Here is a 20,492-nt window from a genome sequence, read left to right as displayed (position 1 = left end):
TTGCCATCGCAGCCACCCCCTTCAGGCAGGGAAGGACATGTGGTGAGCACTTAGCAGATGTCAGCTCAGAGTGACTCAAGTGATGAACATAATCAGAGTCTAAGCTTAACACCAACAGTCCTTCCTGGTGGCCTAGTCTTAGCATTATAATACAAGACACGGGCACAGGGGATCTGTCATCTAATTTAGCCACTCTGGGGTTGTAAATGGAAGGAGTGGCTGTCATTCTTTAGTGCTTGAAAATTACTTTAATTGCAGGATCTAAAGCTTTAAATCAGGGCAGTTTTGTTCTATAAACATATCCAAATCCAATTAGCTGACTAATCCATCTATAAATGTAACTAAGACATTAGTGATTCTTTTTTTTTTCCCAGACAGCCCGTAAGAGGAAACTATCCTTCCTAATGGACATGGTTTTCTCGAACCCCAGGTGTCATTTACTGAAGTGGGAACAGGAAGGTGATTCCTTCTCGAGGAATAACAAGCTGGGAAAGAGGCTTGGGAAATGAAAGGGGCATGTTACACAAAACCACTTCTCAAACTCTTCCTAGACATTGTTAGGTTGAAGGTCTAGGTAGCAAATACAGTAATAAAAAGGGTGAAAAATGAAGATGGAATTTCCAAGATTAAGAGTTGGTATTTTTCTTCCATTATCTTTGGAGATATATTATTTATCCAGTTAGGCTCCAGAACAGGTTCTTCCATCCTCGTTTCTATCCTCCATCCCAGAATCCCACCGGAGCCAAGCCTGAAGCATCTTCATTGAGCGAGGGCTGTTGCGATGGCGCAGGGCGGGGCCCACAGCCCGGCCGGTGGTGATGAGGTTTGGCAGATGGAGGCGGAAGGTGGCAGGACACGAGCAGGGCTTGGTGCAACTCCTGGGCCGTGCAGCCAAATGTTTCAAGTTCCCTGTGACGGAGACAGACTCCCAAGGACCTTCCTCCTGCTCCTGCCCGTAGCGTGTTCCTTTCATGACAGTTTGCCTGAGACCTAAATTGTCACCTGCAAATCCCATAAGCCATATTTGATTCTGTAAGATAGTTCATCTCTGCAACTGCTGATGGCACATCTGTGTTCAGTGGCTTCAGTTCCACAATGACCAATACTCTGGAAATGGAACCACACACCTTATTATTTTTTAAAAAAGTCATTTAAATGATCTCCTTCAATCAGAAAAAAATGTGGAACTCTGTGAGTGCTACTGGATCACACTTCCAATTGAGACTTTCGTAAATTAAATACCAGGAAGTGTAGACTATGGGCTGACATTGAGGCGACATTTATAGAAGGAAATGGTTCAGGCTGAATGTCTTCTAGCATTGCAAACCCTGAATGCAAATGGGAAGCTTCCAGCTTTCCTGTTTGTGTTGCTTCTTCAGCTACAAGGGAAAAGTATTACTAAGATTATGTTAAAAATGGGATAAACACGGTCGGTAGCGGTTACTCAGAAGTATAAGCTTGTGGTTGGCTCGTGGTGTGTGGTGAGTGAAGCTGTGTAGAGAATGGTAACCTTAGGAAACAGGATCGGGGCCCAAGGCGTGGGCTCCATGTGTAGAGAATGCAATTTGTGCCAGCTATTTCTGCGCACTGTAAGATTTCGTCTTTAATTTCACAAGTAATAGCAAGGTAGGCTGGTGACAAACAGGGCGTTTGAGAATAGAGTGTTTAGCTCTTCTACATGGAGGTGGAGGAAAGCCTTGTGTTGATGCGGCTTGACATGACCACAGAACCTTCCGCAGATCTGTTTTCTGTGCGCAGGTGGGCATTTTATGGGCATCCTAAGTAATGGTTTTCCCCAACAGAGAGGACTGTCATCACAGTGCCACCTTCCAACGTGGACGTCACCGTGGGGGAGAGCATCATCCTGCCCTGCCAGGTGTCCCGCGACCCGTCCACTCGAGTGGCCTTTCTGTGGGCTTTCAATGGCAACTTCCTAGACCTGAACAACGGCGCGGCCACCCACTTTGAAAGGGTTGGAGGTGTAAGTAGCCGGGGCGTTCACGCACCCACATGTTTGCCTCTCGTAGGTACTCTTTCTGTGCGTGGCTGTCTGTGACGCTGCATCTGCCTCTATTCTGTGCCTTTCACAGAAACGTTTGCTTTCTCGATGCGGCTCTAATAAGTGGGGGTACAGTGATTGGAAGTGGGGTCAGCTGTGGGGATGATGCCTCACCCGTTTCCTGCTTTCTACCTGCAGGAATCTGTTGGGGACTTGATGATCCGGAACATTCAGCTCCACCACTCCGGGAGGTACCTGTGCGCAGTACAGACACCCCTGGAAAGCGTGTCGGCGGGAGCAGACGTCATCGTCAGAGGTGAGGGGCAGGCTGCAGAAGTGAGAAGAGCAGCCACACGGATCCTTATTTCAATTCCAAGGCTGAGGGGGCGGGTAGCCAGGGCAGGGACACACTCGGGCTTGACTCGCAGGCAGTGTGGGTTCTCGGAGTGCGACTTCACTGCTTCTGAGCAGTCAGAGCCCGGCGCCCCGCAGGTCTCCAAGCCCATGGCACTCATTTGCCGCAGATTTGAGGGAGAAAATGACGAAAACCGTTCCGTGAGCACCACCCCTCGCACGACTCCTAAGAAAGCTCTCCTATGTGCTACCATGTGACCTGAATTAACAGTGCCTGGTCTCTGATGACATGCTGCTAATTCGTTGTGGTCAGCAGCAAAATAAATAACAAGCAAAAGTAAACCTTGAGCCTGTGCTTGCCCAAACCCAGCAGCGCGAGCATGTCCGTTGTGGCCCCCAGCACAGTGTTCCCCCAGGCCCCCCAGGTCCTCCGGAGGACGTGCGCGTGGGAGACATCTCCAGCACCACTGCCCAGATCAGCTGGAATGCGGGCCCGGACCACAACAGCCCCATCCAGATATTCACCGTGCAGGCACGAACGCCCTTTTCCGTGGGCTGGCAGGCTGCGGGGACAGGTGAGCCACGCAGGGTCTCCTTAAAGTTTTCTAATAATACTATGCAACATAATAACTGGTGAAAGTGATGGAACATTTTGACTTCATTTGCAAATCATGACTCGTTCTGAACTAGTGCCGATTTAGGTAAACTCAGTGTCGCATGCTTCCTAGTCCCAGAAATCCTCAATGGGCAGACATTCAACGCCACGGTGGTGGGCCTGAGTCCCTGGGTGGACTATGAATTCCGAGTGGTTGCCGGGAACAGCATTGGGATTGGAGAACCGAGCAAGCCATCCGCAGTGTTAAGGACGCGAGCATCAGGTAAAGAATCGGTCTTGTGAACACTGGATGAGCCTGAAGTTGTGGGGAAGTTTCCTTTTCGGGTCTTTCGCGCAGGACTTTGCTGTGCCGCCAAGGGTGCCGCTCCTTCATGGTGGCCACACAGGGCAGGGCTGGCAGGGGAGCTGCCCGTCCCAACTGTTTGCTTGCTGAGAGCTGCAGACAGATGTGACTGCTACCCGCAGGAACATGCTGTGGTCTGGTCACGGAGGCTCTTACAGCCGACTCCACACTGTGCTGCCAGAGCTGCCTGGACAAGTTCTGTAACTTCCTCCCGAGGCGGGTCTGCACCTCCTTGTACATACACAAAGGATGCAAGGGACCTGGGACCCCAGGGCACAGAGGCAGGCAGAGCCTGGCTCACCAGCAAGGTTCAGTGGTTAATAGAGAGGGTTAGTATTGGTTTGTCTCTTCACAAGGATGATGAATGAGTGCTTCCTGTCTGTTCCCAGTGCAGCTGGGGGTGGAGCTTCTGTGATGCCAGTGCTCACTCGCCCACTCACCTGGCACACACAGCTGCGTCCTCTCTCTACACCGTGGGAATGGGCAAACCCTTGCAAGTATGTCCATGTGAGATATTGAAACCACACCTCTCTCTCTCTGAAACGCCACCCTCACCCTCCTCTCTCCCAGTGCCTGTGCTGGCTCCAGGAAGCATTGATGGCGGAGGCGGAAGCCGGTCTGAGCTCGTCGTCACGTGGGAGGTAAGTCTGTGCCCAACCAGGCTATTGTGAAGGAAGAGGATTTAGCTGGACAGGAAGACACCCAAGAGCATTCAGTCACTGTGAGTCTGGCTTGGTCACTGGCAGACGGGTGCCTGTGGCACACTGTCCCGATGCTGGTACGTGGAGAGCAGATGCTAAACTGGCTCCACTGAAAGGAGAACCTGGCTTTCTCCAAATCAGGCCAGCAGCTCACGAGGCTGGAGGGAGGGTCACGTGGGTAGAGACCCTGCCCTCCTGTGGCTCACCTCCCTGACCCGCCCCTTTCCCCAAGCTCAGGCACATGATGAGCATCCGGCCCTTACATCCCTTGCCAGCACGAGCCCATCCTTACCAGGTTCAGCCCAATGGCAACCCTCAGCTGCAGACCCAAGAGGAGTCCATGTAGGCAGGATGTCCATCTGTCTATGTATCTACTTCCCAACCCACGTGCCTGAATGTTTCCTGGTCATTTCTTCTGTCCTTGTGAGCAAACCTTGGCCTCTGGGCTACGCTGAGTCAGGCATGAGCAACACTGTTGCCCCTGACCAACAGAAACAAAGTCCTCTTCCTAATGGAATGAGCCAAGTGTCTGAATTAAATAGCTCTAGTGAAAAGCTTCCATTTCCCTGGGCTCCAGATAAAGTTTGAATTCTGTTCTCCCTCAGCCAGGGGCCGAGGCTTCCTAGCCCTGGGAGCAGGAGCTGTGTTTTCCCTCCTCATTCTGCTTCTGGGTTTGTTGGACAGTCTTACATAGCAAGAGGGTGGTTCAGGGAGCCTGTGTTAGTGGGGACCAGTGTCCTCAGCATCTGTCTCCCCACACTCCGGGCTTGCTACTTCCCTGTTCCTGCTCGCTCTTCCCTCTCTGTTTCCAATAAAGAGCTTCCATCTTCTCATGGCTCCTCCAGCCTGGGTCCGCACTCTGCTGCTTCTCTGACACTGCACCATTGTGTGTGTCATATGCGAGCGCTATAAGCAACTAGCAAACACACAGATGTAGAAACAAATCGACACAGTTTGTACAGAGACTCTGCACCCAGACACCTCCTAGACACTGACCCAGTGGCATGTTTGGCAATCAGGTAGGGTCCAAGCAGCCAGCAGAGGCCTGAAGCCGAGCTGGGAACATGGGGGTCCCAGAGCAAGGGGTCCCAGAGCACTGGGTACCAAAGCATGCATCCTAGAGTGTGGGGGTCCCAGAGCAAGAGGTCCTAGAGCGCTGCATCCCAGAGCGTGGGGGGTCCCAGAGCATGGGGTCCTAGAGCATAGGGGTTTCCAGAGCATAGGGGTTCCCAGAGCATGCATCCTAGAGTGTGTGGCTCCCAGAGCATGGGATCCCAGAGCGTGGGCTCCCAGAGCGTGGGGTCCCATTGCTAATGCTTCTAAGAGTCCAGCATATATTTGGAAAATAGAAGCAAAGCATTTTCCTTTAGTAAAAAAATTACATTATCTAATATAAGTTGTTATTTTTGTGTTTTTTTGCAACCATATTGTTTGTTTGCCTAAATTTAAGCATAAATTCCTGTTTTTTTCTGAGTCTCTGTGGTTATTTGCAAGTTTTAACATTTACAGAGTTTTAGGGGAATTTTAAAATTTTAATAATTTTTAAAATGTGAGTGCATGCTGCAGATCGGATGTTGTGGGAGTTGGCAGTGTGCTGCATGTCAGCATGGAGGGCGCTGCGTGCGCAGGAGACCCCAGGGGGCCTCTGTCACCCTGGGCAACACTGAGCATTGGAGCTCATTATTACAACCAGTTCTGCGCTCACATCTCACACAGGGTTACTCAGCCCGTCCTTGGCATAAATAGTTAATGAGTTAATTTTGTCTGATGTTAAAAATTCATATAAAATTACGTTTTAGATTTTATCATAAACTCTTGCAATCTCCTAAACCATTTTATTATTAGAATTTATGAACAATCAATGGAAAAAATATAAATACGTAAAGCCCATTTGCTATTTCTACTTGAAATCTTGGTCAATTCTTCCATGCTTTTAGACAGAGCTGTCTCTGCAGAGGGAAGGGTGCTGACCATGAGAAAACAATGTAGTAGCTCAGTGAGCGATATTTCGGGGCTGACCCACTGACCCCTCTCTTCCAAGCCCATTCCAGAGGAACTACAGAATGGAGAGGGATTTGGCTACCTGGTCATGTTCCGGCCAGTGGGCTCAGCGGCTTGGACCAAGGCCAAAGTGGCATCCGTAGAGTCCTCCAGGTTCACCTACAGAAACGAGAGCATCGCTCCCCTGTCTCCCTTTGAAGTCAAGGTGGGCGTGTACAATGACCAGGGGGAAGGACCGCTGAGCCCTGTGTCCATCGTCTACTCTGGGGAGGATGGTGAGTGCGCTCTGGCTTTTGGGTGGGTTTGTGTCTCTGCCCCCTTGCACCTGCTTTCCTGTGAGCCACCCTGCTAAAGTCAGCCATGTCTTTCCCTGGAGCAGAACCCCAGCTGGCTCCCCTGGGAACTTCTGTCCTGAGTGTCTCTGCTTCTGAAATGGAAGTCTCATGGCATGCCATTGCCTGGAACAGAAACACAGGACGTGTGCTGGGCTATGAGGTAACAGCCTGTCCGTGCTGCCCTGCTCCGGCCTGGGACCGTGCATGTCTGTCCACGGCGGGGGAGGGGGACAAGGAGAAGGTCTTTCTGGGTGACCTGGGGAGGCATGGAAGATTGTGCTAAACCTGCTCTTTTTTTTTTTTTTTATTACAAAGTCAGATATACAGAGGAGGAGAGACAGAGAGGAAGATCTTCCGTCCAATGAGTCACTCCCCAAGTGAGCCGCAACGGCCGGTGCGCGCCGATCCGATGCCGGGAACCAGGAACCTCTTCCAGGTCTCCCACGCGGGTGCAGGGTCCCAATGCATTGGGCCGTCCTTGACTGCTTTCCCAGGCCACAAGCAGAGAGCTGGATGGGAAGTGGAACTGCCGGGATTAGAACCGGCGCCCATATGGGATTCCGGGGCGTTCAAGGCGAGGACTTTTAGCCGCTAGGCCACGCCACCGGGCCCTAAACCTGCTCTTTTTACCTGTGTAAAACAAGAAGACTCACAAAGCAGAGCATGTTCTCACCAAGTTAAGGTGATGGGGCGTTAAAAGAGCGAGTCACCGGCTGCTCACCGCTCTTGCTGATTTCCAGAGCTGTAGCTTGGTCTCCTCGCAAGTCAGAGACGTACATTCTGCCCAATGCCTTGTCCTTTCTTTCTCTTTCTACATGAAGCCCCTGTGCCAGCAGAAAGCCACGCCCGCTAGCGGCATCCTGGCCACTCCATGCCCGAGAGACCATGTTCTCCTCTGGGCCCTGCCCACGTCTTGGAGCCGTGTGCCTGTCCCGTCTGGATGTCCTCTCTGTCCTCTGCAGTCTTACCTCACACCCCACCATGCCTTTCTCAGGGCCCTTGTTTGGAATACTGGTGCTTTCTCCCACAAACACAGGGTGCTTCAAAAGGTCTGTGGGAGACCAAATGAAAAACTGCTTCCTTTATGCAAAATATTGAAATCCATGTGCAATATTTAATCATACCTATGGACTTTATGAAGATCCTTTATATGCACGGATTTCAAAATGTTTTATACAAAACTAAGCTTTATCTTGTAATTCCTTCTCACGTTTTTAAGGACTGTCCTCGCTGAACTGTAAAAAGGTGTGGAATGTATGCTCCATTTCATCCTCTTCTTCCGCTTACTGTGTATTTCAACATGTCGGATGCACTGGAAGGAGTTGTGGGAGATGAACGGTTACTCAGCTCATGACTCCAGAGCTGGGACCGCACTAGTGTAGCATCTTGGCCAAAGTCTTGAACTGATGGTGTGACGTCAGCAGTGGCTTCTGTTTCAGCTGTTGGCCCTGAGCCATTTCATGAAATGCTTTATTTTGGAAATCATCAGAAGCCTACCTTTTTCCAGTTTCCACTGTGAATGTGTGTCCACTAATCATGATTGATATCACCACGTAGAAATATCACACTTTGGTTATCTTACCTTGTGTGACCACTTTAATCATAAATGCACATTCTCCATATACTGTTCATGGCTGACAGCCATTGTCTTAATGGTCAGGTCTTATACTGGACAGAAGACTCAAGAGAACGCATGATGGGTAAAGCGAGAGTCAGTGGAAATGTCACGGCCAAGAACATCACGGGACTCAAGGCGAACACTGTCTACCTCGCTTCCGTGAGGGCCTACAACACTGGTGGCACAGGTCCCTCCAGCCCCCCAGTCAACGTCACCACCAAGAAGTCTCGTAAGTATGGTGGCACTCCAGGAAGGAAGACTACGTGGGTAGGCACCTCCCTCCTTCTTCCCTCACCTCACCACTTACCAGCTGTTGGGCTTGGTTGGGCAATTTGTCTCTTGCGTAACTGCTGACACATTCCGGTAACAATCAAAACACTCTAATCTTTCCAGAACTTCCAAAGAGAAAATGGTTTGAGCACCAACTTGAAAGTCAGTGGTGGGACATGTGTGAGAATAGGGGATTCAATGGCCTTACCCCAAAGCAAGTTCAGAAACTGCCCCCATCCCTGAGACCTTGGGTGACTGTTTATCCATCAAGGACTCAGTGCCCTCACCTGCAAAATGAGGAAAACAGAGAACCTGTGTCGTGTAGGGTTTCATTCACTGATGACCAGCCACCAACTAAGCTGTAGCAGGTGCTCGGTAAGGAAGTGTTTGCTTTCACACTTCAGTCCCTGGAGTGTGTGTTGGCCTGGCTTTACTGTGCCAGATGTCAGATCACCCCTCTCAAGTGGTCTTACCTCCGTGGCTTACCTGGAGGCCCTGAAGTCCACCAGCAAACCCGACACCTCTTCCCAATGATAGCCAATCTCATTTGGCACCATGACAGTTGCTGCTTTGATCCTCCGAACCTGGGTTTGCACAGGTATTCCATTCTGCTGGACACAGGAATGCACTAGGTAAGGTTTGACCATATAGGATGTGTTAACGGCTAGAGAGTATTCTGTGTGTGATCACATATTGTAGATGAGCATTTCTGTGTAAACAGACCTGGAAAGCACGCGCCTCTGCTCTGAGACCCTCTCCTGGAAACACAGTGATCAAGTCACCTACTCCCACCTGGTGGCCTCTTTCGGGGCACAGGTGACCCTGGAGCATGAGAAAGACCAGAGAAGTCACCAACAATGATGATGAAAAAAAGGCAATAAGGAGGCATCTCTGCCCAAGGGCAGCTGCAGGAGCCCTGTTGGGTGTTGTATGATGGTGCTGCCATTGTCCATCATAGGCACCACAGCCTGGTGGAAGCGGCGGATGTCCCGAGACAACCGAGAGGCTCTGCACACACGCTGTTGTCCACCCCGAGACAACCGAGAGGCTCTGCACACACGCTGTTGTCCACACAGGCACCACTCACATGGAATTCAGATTTATAACTCAAGGAAGAAAAATGTTTACGCCAATTCCAGGAGAAAAACAAAACAAGCAAATCACAGAACAGACATCAGGCTGTGGAATGGGACGTGTTTGCAGATTTTGCCTTAATTTGGTGTCTGACTTTGACACTACTGTCTCCCAGGTTCCTGCTTGCTGTAAGCAGGCATTCAATCCACACTTAGACTCAAAGGATGGGTGCGACTTTGATTTCATCTTACACTTACACTCTTCTTCCCCTGCCCAAATGTCAGTCCCATGCTGTTACTTACAAGTGTAGTTCAAGAACTTGATTCTGAATTGAGCTCACAGTGGGAGCTGTCGTTGAATATAAATGCTGTCTGCAGAAAATCTGATGACAGGGGCACATTGGAACTGCACAGGGCTGGTTTACATTGTCATTTAGTACAAAATGGTTTAGTCTTTAAAAATCGACTAGAAGGGTAAAACATTACAAAATTGTTTGTATGTTGAGTTATCCCTTGACAAATCTGAAGACAAGCATCATGACACGAATTTCATATTATCCATGTGACAGTGTTCTGGGTGTTCAAGGAAACAGAAATGCTAATTCCATAACAGACATTTGCAATCACATCAAGCCAGAATTGTTAACAGAGCTTGGGTTTAGATGATAGTGTTTCCAAAGTAGCTTTCGGGGGCTTTTAAAAGGCTGAGTAGAACACATGACCCTGCCACAGCGGAGCAAGGCTGTGCACCCTGAGCACTCTCACACAGTGAGCTGGAGCTTTCCTGAACCACCCTCCTTCAGGAGGCACATGAAGAACCCAAGGAAAGGCAATTGGAGCGGCAATCTTGAGTCCAATCCAGGCTGACTCTGCTTGAGAAGTGAATCACTTGCAAACCTTGAGACGGAATTACTAGGAACAAACTATCTGAACAGAGCTGGAAAATTGATTCTATCATAACATCACAGGGGATAACCTCTCTTCTCAAGAAGTTAAGAGCTGTTGAGGGACATGAGTTTCGATTTTACATAGGTTAAGAGTCTTTGAGACTAGGAATTGTCAGGCTCACTGCAAAAAAGGGGAACCTGGGTTCTCAGAAGAGATAGAGTCAAGTTCCCATTTTAACATCAGAGCTCAACACTTTCTTCTACCTTAGAGCTGACAGAAGAATCCAATCCTAAATTACCCCTGCAGTCATGTCCACAGTGATGCACTACCTGTGTAAGAGGACACATGCTGACTCAGCAAACGTGCGCACACGCGTGTGTGCACACACACGCTGGCTCAGCAGACATGCACACACATGCTGACTTAGCAGATGTGTGCGCGTGCGTGCGCACATGCACACGCATACACACACACACACTAAGGGCAGCTGGGTCAGAGCTCTCATAAACAAGCTTCATTTCCATCAACAAGGAGTTAGCTGCTACCCTCATTCAGACACACAAACCCTAACCAGGTGCCCAGAATACCCTCCTTAGCATTTTAAACTTTGTTGCTGTTTTCTAGGTGATTTAAAAAAATAATTCCATGTTTTACATTTTAAAATGGTAATCGACACTGGCATCTTGAATGCAGCATGTTCTATGGAGATGCCAGAACTGGGAACCTGTGGGCCAGAACCCTGACTCAGCAATCACTCACTGGAAGCTCTGTGACAAGTTATTGCTCTGTCTTGACTTTGTATACTCTGTTTGCAAAATCCGATAAAGGGTTAATGCTCAAAATATATAAAGATCTCAAGAAACTCAGGAAGAGGAACATATACAATCCAGTGAAGAAGTACATAAGAGACATGCCGGGTATTTTACAAAGGACGAAATATGGATGATGAGTAGGCACGTGACTAGATCCTCGGGATCACCAGCCATCAGGGAAAGGCAAATGAAAACCACAGGGAGAGTTTACCTCGCCTGATTCGAATAGCTAGCCTCCAATGCTGGGGACAATGTCAGAACACTCACCCTAATGCTCTGTTGGTAGGGGTGTAAGTTAACACAACCATTATGGAAGACAGCATGCAGGTTTCTAAAACTGTCACATGGATCCAGCCACCCCATTCCTGGAAATTCATCCAAAGGCAATGAAATCAGCATATAAAAGAATTCTTTTTGCTTGAATATTTTAGGCAGCTAAGCTTATAAGGGCTAAAACATGGAATCAACCCAGGTCTCCATCAACTAATGACCAAAGAAGAGGTAACATGATGGAATATCACCCAGCCATAAAAAAGAATGAAATCCTGTTTTTGTCTTAAAAAAGAAGAAGAAAAGATGCAGTTGGGGGCTGTTATGACAGCGGAAGAAGCCAGTCCCAAGGACACGGATATCATGTTTTCTCTGATATGCGAGAACGAATGCAGCAAGTACAATAAAGAATGTGTGTGCCTGCCGTTGACCTCTTGCGATGGGGTGATGGATGGCAGTCCTCGTCTACACTCCTGAGGACCGGGGGGTTTCTACCTACTTCTTGTTGAATTCTTTATTTAGTGGAGGATGAAACTTATGATCGTAAAGTATGCCATTACAGAAATTAAAACACAATGGGAAGGAAGAGGGAGAGGGGGAGAGCGGATGTGTGGAAAGTATTCTTAGGTCCTTAACAGTGTACCTCTGAAATACGTGAGATCTGTTTCCTTTGTGTAAATAAAAAATTGTCTAGTTGGACAACACCTTCTGCTTCAGATGGAAGCTTCCAAGCACGGTATGCCATCTCGCCCCTCCCAGACAGCATTTCTTTCAGATAACTGAAAGCCAGTGGAATTTGCAGTGGACTTTTGAGTTGATCAATACTTTGTGACCATCTTTCCCAACACTCTGTTTATACTAAACTGTAAATACCTTGCCCATGATTCAGCCTCATCTGTTTGGGCTGAGGTTGACCTATGGGCATATTATGTCAGCCATCAGCTTTCTTGGAATTTCAGTCTGGGCTGCCTGTGCAGAGCAGATGGCGCGCAGCAGGTGTGGCGGGCAGGCGTGGCACCTGCCACGGGCACTGGAGTGGTCCACAGAGGTGCTCCGTGGAGCCAGAGCAGGCATAGGCTTGTGGAGGCACGGACCCCTTTGTCCCTCTCTTCCGCTGGCTGCTGCCTCTGCCGAGATTCCAGAGAGCCTCCTATTTCCTTCACAATGTTGGAATCAAAGTTTATGTGCTGCACCCCGACGTGGTGGTGTCGGTTACTCCTAAGAACCCCGACTGATGCCGTGTTAAAGAACAGACTGCAGGGAGTGAACGCCCCTGCCGGGGCTCACATGGAGTCGAAGCTGCTGCAGCATGGATCTGCAAGCCCCTCCACCTGCTTCTGAGCCATGCGGTTAACCAGTCAACAGCAGTGATTAATACTGGACATTTACCAAGTCCTTATTATTCAGAAGTCTGCCATTAAGGCTTCCTCAAATAGCCAGAATTGGAATAAATTTGCTTCCTCTGATAAGAATTAATATACTATTTCAAATGACACTGAAAACATTTGAGTTGCGTCTGCGCTAACCATTGAGGACTTCTTTTTCCTTTTCATGTTGATGCATCACACATGGCCATGAGCTGATTAATATTCATTTGGATCTTTGATTATCTCTTTAAAGCTCCCAGCCAACCACCAGCAAACATTGCCTGGAAGCTGTCAAACTCTAAATTGTGCTTGAATTGGGAGCATGTAAAAACCATGGAAAATGAATCGGAAGTGTTAGGCTATAAGGTGAGTATTTAGTTTGTTTTTTAATCAAATCAGCTGAATTACTGAAGAACCAAGCATGTCACAAGCAAACAGAAAACGAATTCCACACATACGGAAACAAGAATCTTTATTAAAATGTTTCCAAAGTACAATTGTTGATCCCAAATCCACTTCTGGAGAGTAATGTGCCATGGAGGATGTGAGAGTGAAACTCGGTAGGCTGCCATGTTTAGTGGCTCTGGGCATCAGTGGAGGGCACAGTGAATGTGGCTAGAGGATGGCAGATGAGTGCTGCGTCAAAGACTAGGATACTCTGGCTTATTCTGATGGAGTTCCTGGCAGTAAGATGTGATCTTTTCACAAAATGCACAAAATTTAGCAAGAGTGGAGAGCAAGTCATTTCCATGCAGAGTAACACAGGTCACCTACTGGCAGACGCATGTATTAACACATTAGATATGAGTCCAAACTCAATGGCCACTTTCCCAAAGAGCTCCAAAGATAATAGCATCAAGCTATTTTTAATTGGTAGAGATAAATTTACTCTAATTCCAGAATCCTTGGCCAAATAGGAAATCTTTTCCCCAGGAAGAATAATCAAGTTTAAGGAAGCAAATTCCTTGGTCTGTGTTCCAGGACGCCGGGCTCACAGTGGCGGGCGACCTCATCTCTTCCCCAGCAGGGCCTGCCCTTGGGAACATCACATACTCTGCCCTTGGGGAACACCATGCACCCATCCTAACGACACATTTGCCGTCTCATTTAGATTCTCTACAGGCAAAGCAGACAGAGCAAGATGCATATTTTGGAAACGAATAACACGTCGGCGGAGCTTCTGGTTCCCTTTGAAGAGGATTACCTGATTGAAATAAGAACAGTCAGTGATGGGGGTGATGGGAGCAGCAGTGAGGAGATCAGGATCCCCAAGATGTCCAGTGAGTGCACTCCACCCCGCAGGTGTCCAGTGAGGGCACCCCCACCCCGCAGGTGTCCAGTGATGTCCAGTGAGGGCACCTCCCACCCTGCAGGTGTCCAGTGAGTGCACCTTCACCCCGCAGGTGACCAGTGATGTCCAGTGAGGGCACCCCACCCCGCAGGTGTCCAGTGATGTCCAGTGAGGGCACCTCCCACCCTGCAGGTGTCCAGTGATGTCCAGTGAGGGCACCCCCACCCCGCAGGTGTCCAGTGATGTCCAGTGAGGGCACCCCCACCCCGCAGGTGTCCAGTGATGTCCAGTGAGGGCACCTCCCACCCTGCAGGTGTCCAGTGAGTGCACCTTCACCCAGCAGGTCACCAGTGATGTCCAGTGAGGGCACCTCCCACCCTGCAGGTGTCCAGTGATGTCCAGTGAGTGCACCTTCACCCCGCAGGTGTCCAGTGATGTCCAGTGAGGGCACCTCCCACCCTGCAGGTGTCCAGTGAGTGCACCTTCACCCCGCAGGTGACCAGTGATGTCCAGTGAGGGCACCCCACCCCACAGGTGTCCAGTGATGTCCAGTGAGGGCACCTCCCACCCTGCAGGTGTCCAGTGAGTGCACCTTCACCCCGCAGGTCACCAGTGATGTCCAGTGAGGGCACCCCACCCCGCAGGTGTCCAGTGATGTCCAGTGAGTGCACCTTCACCCCGCAGGTGTCCAGTGATGTCCAGTGATGTCCAGTGAGGGCACCTCCCACCCTGCAGGTGTCCAGTGAGTGCACCTTCACCCCGCAGGTGACCAGTGATGTCCAGTGAGGGCACCCCACCCCACAGGTGTCCAGTGATGTCCAGTGAGGGCACCTCCCACCCTGCAGGTGTCCAGTGAGTGCACCTTCACCCCGCAGGTCACCAGTGATGTCCAGTGAGGGCACCCCACCCCGCAGGTGTCCAGTGATGTCCAGTGAGTGCACCTTCACCCCGCAGGTGTCCAGTGATGTCCAGTGATGTCCAGTGAGGGCACCTCCCACCCTGCAGGTGTCCAGTGAGTGCACCTTCACCCCGCAGGTGACCAGTGATGTCCAGTGAGGGCACCCCACCCCACAGGTGTCCAGTGATGTCCAGTGAGGGCACCTCCCACCCTGCAGGTGTCTGATCCAATATGAAGTCTGTGTCTCCAGGTTCAATTGTGCATGGGAAGTAGTGACCTGCTTTTTCTGTAACTGATCCTTCAGACTTGCACCATGCTTATAAATCCAGTTTTATATTTCTAAACTGAAGCTCAGAGTACAAGAGGCCCACCTACGAGTGCCTGCAGCATCATCTCACGACTCCTTCCCTTGGCACAGACAAGCAGCTCCCCTGCGGGCCTGCACAGGTGGCCAAGCCACTTCCACGGTCAAGGTAGTCGTCACTCACAGGGGACAAATTTGGTACTGAGCTGACCCCAGCTTTCTAGTCCTCCTCAGTAGAGACTGTTGAGCAGGCCCCCCTCAGGCAGGGCTGGGGTGCAGAGATCATTGGCTGTTGTGGCTAGAAGGTGTGCTTGCTTAGTGGCCTGTGCTGAGTGTGACAACAGTGAGGTGATGGTGGTGGCAAGTCACCACTACCCTGCTGGGCTGGATGCTCCCAGTCTGCCTGACGGGAAAGCCGTGCCAAGGCTGCTGTTGCTTGTTGGCATTTCCACACTGGAACCAGATACCAAGCACAGAGGATCAAGGCTCTTACTCAAATAAATGAAATAAACTGAAGGACTCAAGGTCATTGCAAAGTACATGATTAGAAGAGAGACAGTCTAACAGGCAGCCTTGCTTTTCCTCAAGATAATTCTACTTGATGTTCGTATTTTGCAGGTTTGAGCTCCAGAGGAATTCAAGTCTCAGGGTCCAGTGCCCATCTGCTGTCCACTACCCTGACTGCCGCTGTTTTGCTTTCCAGCCACGTATACAGTGAATGAACCCGTCCATCTGCACTGTGGAGAGACATTGTTAAGAGACACATTCTTACTATGGACTTGTTTGGAAAGAGAATGTATATTGATAGGATCTTGTACATTTCTGTGGCACATTAATAAACAGGTTTTAAACACATTTGGGTAGTAACTTCGCCGTGATCACACACATACAAAGGTGTCACATTACCTAGGAGGTTGTAGTCACTGGGTCTCGTGGGTGAGCAGCTTATCACGTGATGGTCTCAGTCTCCCCTTGATGTGAGCGATTAATGAAAATTCATCTTCAGCCACCACAGCTATGGGGTGTGTTGCTACATGTCCCAGGCAGTTTATGTCACCCTGTCAAAATGTACACCTCCTCAACACAAAACAAACAAAATGAAAGAACCCTACAGTGTAACTGCGCTAATGACTGGGAGCCTGAGAAACCGTAAGTCTTTAGAGAAAGTTGTGATTTTTATGCCCCAGCCAAACTGGAGCAAAGCAGCCGAGCCCAGGAGCCAGTCACTGGATTCTTCTAAACCACTTCATGGAGTTGCAGTGATCGCCACGTCAGCGAGCCGAGACGTGGGCACCTCCACGAGGCCTTTGCCCTTTCTCCATGCCATGCACTGCTGAGTTCCAAGGTGCATGGGCATGTCTCAGGGGTTTTTTACAAGTTGGTATGATGGCAGAGTATGTGGCTTCATTTTATGAAAGAAAGCCATTGGCAGCAGGGTCACTGGACCTGCTTTTCGCACTGTGGCCAAAACACATGTTGAGCCGAAAAGCAGCTCCTGTGAATATCTGGGCCAGCAAAGAGAAAGTTTGTTTTTGTTTGTTTGTTTGTTTGTTTGTTTGTTTTGTATTGTTTTGTTTTCTGGCTTCTCTTCAGTGATGAACTAACCTAAGACAAACTGGGGCTTAGAGAGGCTTTGTGACTTGACTCTACCCAGGCTTAAACAGGAGTGTTACAACCACACACTCTGGGAAAGACACACAGAAGTCCTGCTGTGTGGGCGCCATTTTCCATCATAGCCCCTTGCGGGTGGGTGCTGCTGCCCCCACAGTCAGCTGTGTTGGCCTGGGCAGCAGGGGGCTAGTGATAGGCCCAATAGGTTTACATTCTTGGCACAAGGCAAACTTTGAGTGATGGTGCAACCATCCTCACAGCTCTCGGATCACACATCCAACCACCCTCACAGCCGTGGGATCACACAGCCAACCACCCTCACAGCCCTGGGATCGCACAGCCAACCACCCTCACAGCCGTGGGATCACACAGCCTACCACCCTCACAGCCCTGGGATCGCACAGCCAACCACCCTCACAGCCGTGGGATCGCACAGCCGACCACCCTCACAGCCCTGGGATCGCACAGCCGACCACCCTCACAGCCCTGGGATCGCACAGCCGACCACCCTCACAGCCCTGGGATCACAAAGCTTTCCAATCACTCCATGCACCAGCAGCAGACAGGCTGTGCTCCCCGCACCCAGGAGGTGCTCCTGGCTAAACACACAGCATGAGTTCACATGTCTGCCCCTCCCCAGTGCTGCACACATATGCAGACAAACCAAGAAACAGTGGTGAATATTTGTGGAACAGTTGCTACCTATTCAAGGCTTCTCTTGGTCAGAAGCACTAGGGCCAAAGGAGAGCCGTGTCCATGTGTGCAAGAGACGAGACTTGTGTCTTTCTCACAGAGCAGAGGTGAGGGGTAAACACACAAGCAATGCCCATCCCCACTGACGTTGTGGGTTGGGGGCCTAATTATCGTGTGTGGCTCTGAGCTGAGCTCTTACAACTCTGGGCATTTGCAGAGCACACTCTGGCCCACAAGCCATGGAGCATGAAGTCGGCTGTGTTCAATGTCTACAATACTAGGTATGTTTTTCTCAATTCGTTCTAAACCTTCCCAAGTGTCACTTGGCCCAGGCACTCAACAGGCCCTGCTTTGGGCTCATTCCACACCTCTACAGTTGGAAACTTCCTGCAGTTCCCTTCCTGCCTCTGACCTACTGGTCCTGGGATTACAAGTCTGAGGCACAGAAAGCTGGACATTGTCTACAGAAAGAACTGCTGCCTTCCGCTGCTCCGAATAAATCCCTAGTGATAAAAGTTAACAGCATTTATTTAAGTATGTAATACAATATAAAAAGAAATTAAATGTTACATCTTTTATGTCAAATCCAAAACGTAAGTTATCTGTTTTTGACACTAAATTACAGAAATGCATAGTCAGTAACGGCCTATCCACCTGCAGCAGGGAAATAGCTTACCTGGTGTGGGTGGGAGGGGAGAGGGAGCCATGAGGGAAGGAGGGAGGAGAAAAAGAGGAAGGGGAGGAGAGAGGGGTGAGGGAGAGGAGCAGGAGAGGGTGGATGGGAGAGGGGGCTGCGGAGAGGGAGAGGAGAGGCAGGGAGAGTGAGCAGGCTGAGGGAGAGGAGCAGCCTGTGTTCTCTGCACTGGGCAGGTTGCATGAGGCCTGCTCGGCGTCTTTTGCTCAGCGTTTTCTCATCAAACATCGCACAGACGCGCCAGGGTCTGGTGAGCGTGAGGTACAGTGAGTTGACACAAAGTAGCCAACACAGCAAACGCGGTTCTGATGTCAAACAACCTGTTGTAATCCCTCAGCTCTGAAGCGGATTGAGGTACCAGGCTGACTCATCTGAGACAAGAGGCTACATTTCTACACCCCAGAGCGCCCGGGAGCCTCTGCAGTGCCACCCCACCCCTCAGCCATGAACTCAGTTGGGGTTCACAGCCCCTAATGACCCACACTCTGTTGTTCCTGTCTCTGTGGACTGAGTTGAGCTTTCTTAGCTGGAGTTCACTACAATGTAGTTTTCGGCGTCAGAGAGCCCCTGGTGGCCCTAACCTCGAGAGCCATCCCAACCCCCAGGGCAGTGGATCCCAGGGTCCCCAAGGGCAGTGGATCCCGGGGTCCCCCAGGGCAGTGGATCCCGGGGTCCCCCAGGGCAGTGGATCCCAGGGGTCCCCAAGGGAAAAACACTCCATTTCCCAGCAGATGAAAATTGAATTTGGAATATCTGGTAAGGTTTCTACAGAGAACCTGTGAGATTACATCTTATTGTTTCATGAAATGCCTAGTGTTCAATGAAACAAGGTTTAGAAAACACAGTTGGCTTACACATTCTGTTAAAAATATTATTACATGTCAAGAGAATGAGTTAGTTTGTATCAAGTTGAAATCTTATTATAATTTTAAATATTTACTTTCTGTTATTTAGAAGACAGAGTTATATAAGAGACGCAGAGAGAGAAGAGAGATCTTGCAACTGCTACTTCATGCTCCCAAACGGATGCACGGGCTGGGTCTGGGCAGGCTAAAGTTGGAGCTTCTTCCCGGGCTCCCATGTGGGTGCGGGGGGCCGGGGCACTTGGCCCATCCTCCAGTGCTCTCCCAGCAGGGAGCCCGACGGGAGGTAGAGCAGCAGGGCTCAAACTGGCAACCACATGCGATGCCGGCGTTTCAGGGGAGAGCCTGACCGGTCCTGCTGCCACACTGGGCCCACGTCATTTTGCTGTTATTAAAGTTTATCCTCTGAGAAAAGGCGTAAGTTTAAAATTCTCTTTTGTAGCAGCTCTTCTCTCATCAGTGTCTGTTTAGTAAGTTTAACTTCACACGTGTACAACCAGAACTTGCGTGCACAGCTCTTCCCTGGAGCCTAGAGCACCGAAGCCCATGTTGTAACACATTCTGGTGTACAGGCCTGGTAAACAGAGCTGAGTAAGACCACATGGAAGAGCCAATGTTACAATCCTCATCTCATTATCTTAGCATTTGGGGATCACGTACTCTCTACTGGTCCCTGCTGGAGAGCAATTATGTACAGTAGCTCTCTTTCATCTTGACCTTGCAAAATAGTTTCTATAAAAAGGCAACTGCACTTTTCCTGTTGTTTTCAAAAGGTGTGAGATTTCCACCATTTGAAAAGAAATACGATCAGATCTTCAGCAGGCTGAAGCCCCCGCTGTTGGTGCTCCTGCAGCCCCAGGGACAGAACGAATGGCACCAGCAACACTTGCTCGCCCTCTGCACTGAGGGATTCACTCAAGGGTGGGCACCATTTGTTTTCCCGAGGAAATTCATTATTTTCTTTTTTCTGGTGTGACTGAAAAACAGACCAATCTAAACTACGGATGTAGTGGGGAAGCGGCATAAGCTTGGAACAAATATAATGAGAACTGAATTTGGGGAATACAGCAGCTTTGGGGGAAGCATCTGAAAGGCCAAATGACTTTGCTGTCTTTGATGACGTACGCTTCAAAATCCGCTCGGCAATGCCGTAGGAGTGCTCGTGCCATCCAGACCGGGGTTGACAACGAAGCAAGCACAGTGATTAAAGCAGAGTGGGGAGAGGCACCCAGGGTCCCCAGGCCGTGGCCTTGCTCCTCACCCAGCACGGCCAGAGCCTGCCAGCTGGGGCACTAGCTGCTTGTCACATCATTCCTGGAACAGAATGGCCTATTGGGCAGGACCCGAGCTTGTATTCATAAATCTCTGAGGAGATGAAAAGTATTGCATAAATTCTAATAATTTTTATTACGTTGATTTTTTCCCAGAAATGTGCTGACTTCTGCAATGACATTGTGAACAAGCGTGCCTCAGTCACCGGGAACAGTCATG

At 49.8% G+C, this 20,492-nt stretch overlaps 1 protein-coding gene across 1 annotated transcript in view; it reads left to right on the top strand.

Annotated features, from left to right (window-relative positions):
* Positions 1 to 15,862, top strand: part of LOC101526140 (contactin-6) — a 128,878-nt gene extending 113,016 nt beyond the window's left edge. Inside the window, exons 12-22 of the mRNA XM_058679181.1 lie at positions 1,803 to 1,981; positions 2,198 to 2,315; positions 2,770 to 2,928; positions 3,082 to 3,231; positions 3,883 to 3,953; positions 6,055 to 6,289; positions 6,394 to 6,509; positions 8,010 to 8,196; positions 12,901 to 13,013; positions 13,759 to 13,927; positions 15,759 to 15,862. Coding sequence (XP_058535164.1) covers positions 1,803 to 1,981; positions 2,198 to 2,315; positions 2,770 to 2,928; positions 3,082 to 3,231; positions 3,883 to 3,953; positions 6,055 to 6,289; positions 6,394 to 6,509; positions 8,010 to 8,196; positions 12,901 to 13,013; positions 13,759 to 13,927; positions 15,759 to 15,862 — 1,601 coding nt within the window. The remainder of the gene's footprint in view (positions 1 to 1,802; positions 1,982 to 2,197; positions 2,316 to 2,769; positions 2,929 to 3,081; positions 3,232 to 3,882; positions 3,954 to 6,054; positions 6,290 to 6,393; positions 6,510 to 8,009; positions 8,197 to 12,900; positions 13,014 to 13,758; positions 13,928 to 15,758) is intronic.
* The last annotated feature ends 4,630 nt before the right edge of the window (positions 15,863 to 20,492 follow it).

Source organism: Ochotona princeps, chromosome 21 (assembly GCF_030435755.1).
Source record: "Ochotona princeps isolate mOchPri1 chromosome 21, mOchPri1.hap1, whole genome shotgun sequence".
Taxonomy (NCBI): domain Eukaryota; kingdom Metazoa; phylum Chordata; class Mammalia; order Lagomorpha; family Ochotonidae; genus Ochotona; species Ochotona princeps.
Note: the sequence above shows the minus strand (reverse complement) of the source record. Positions and strands in the feature narration are given on the sequence as shown.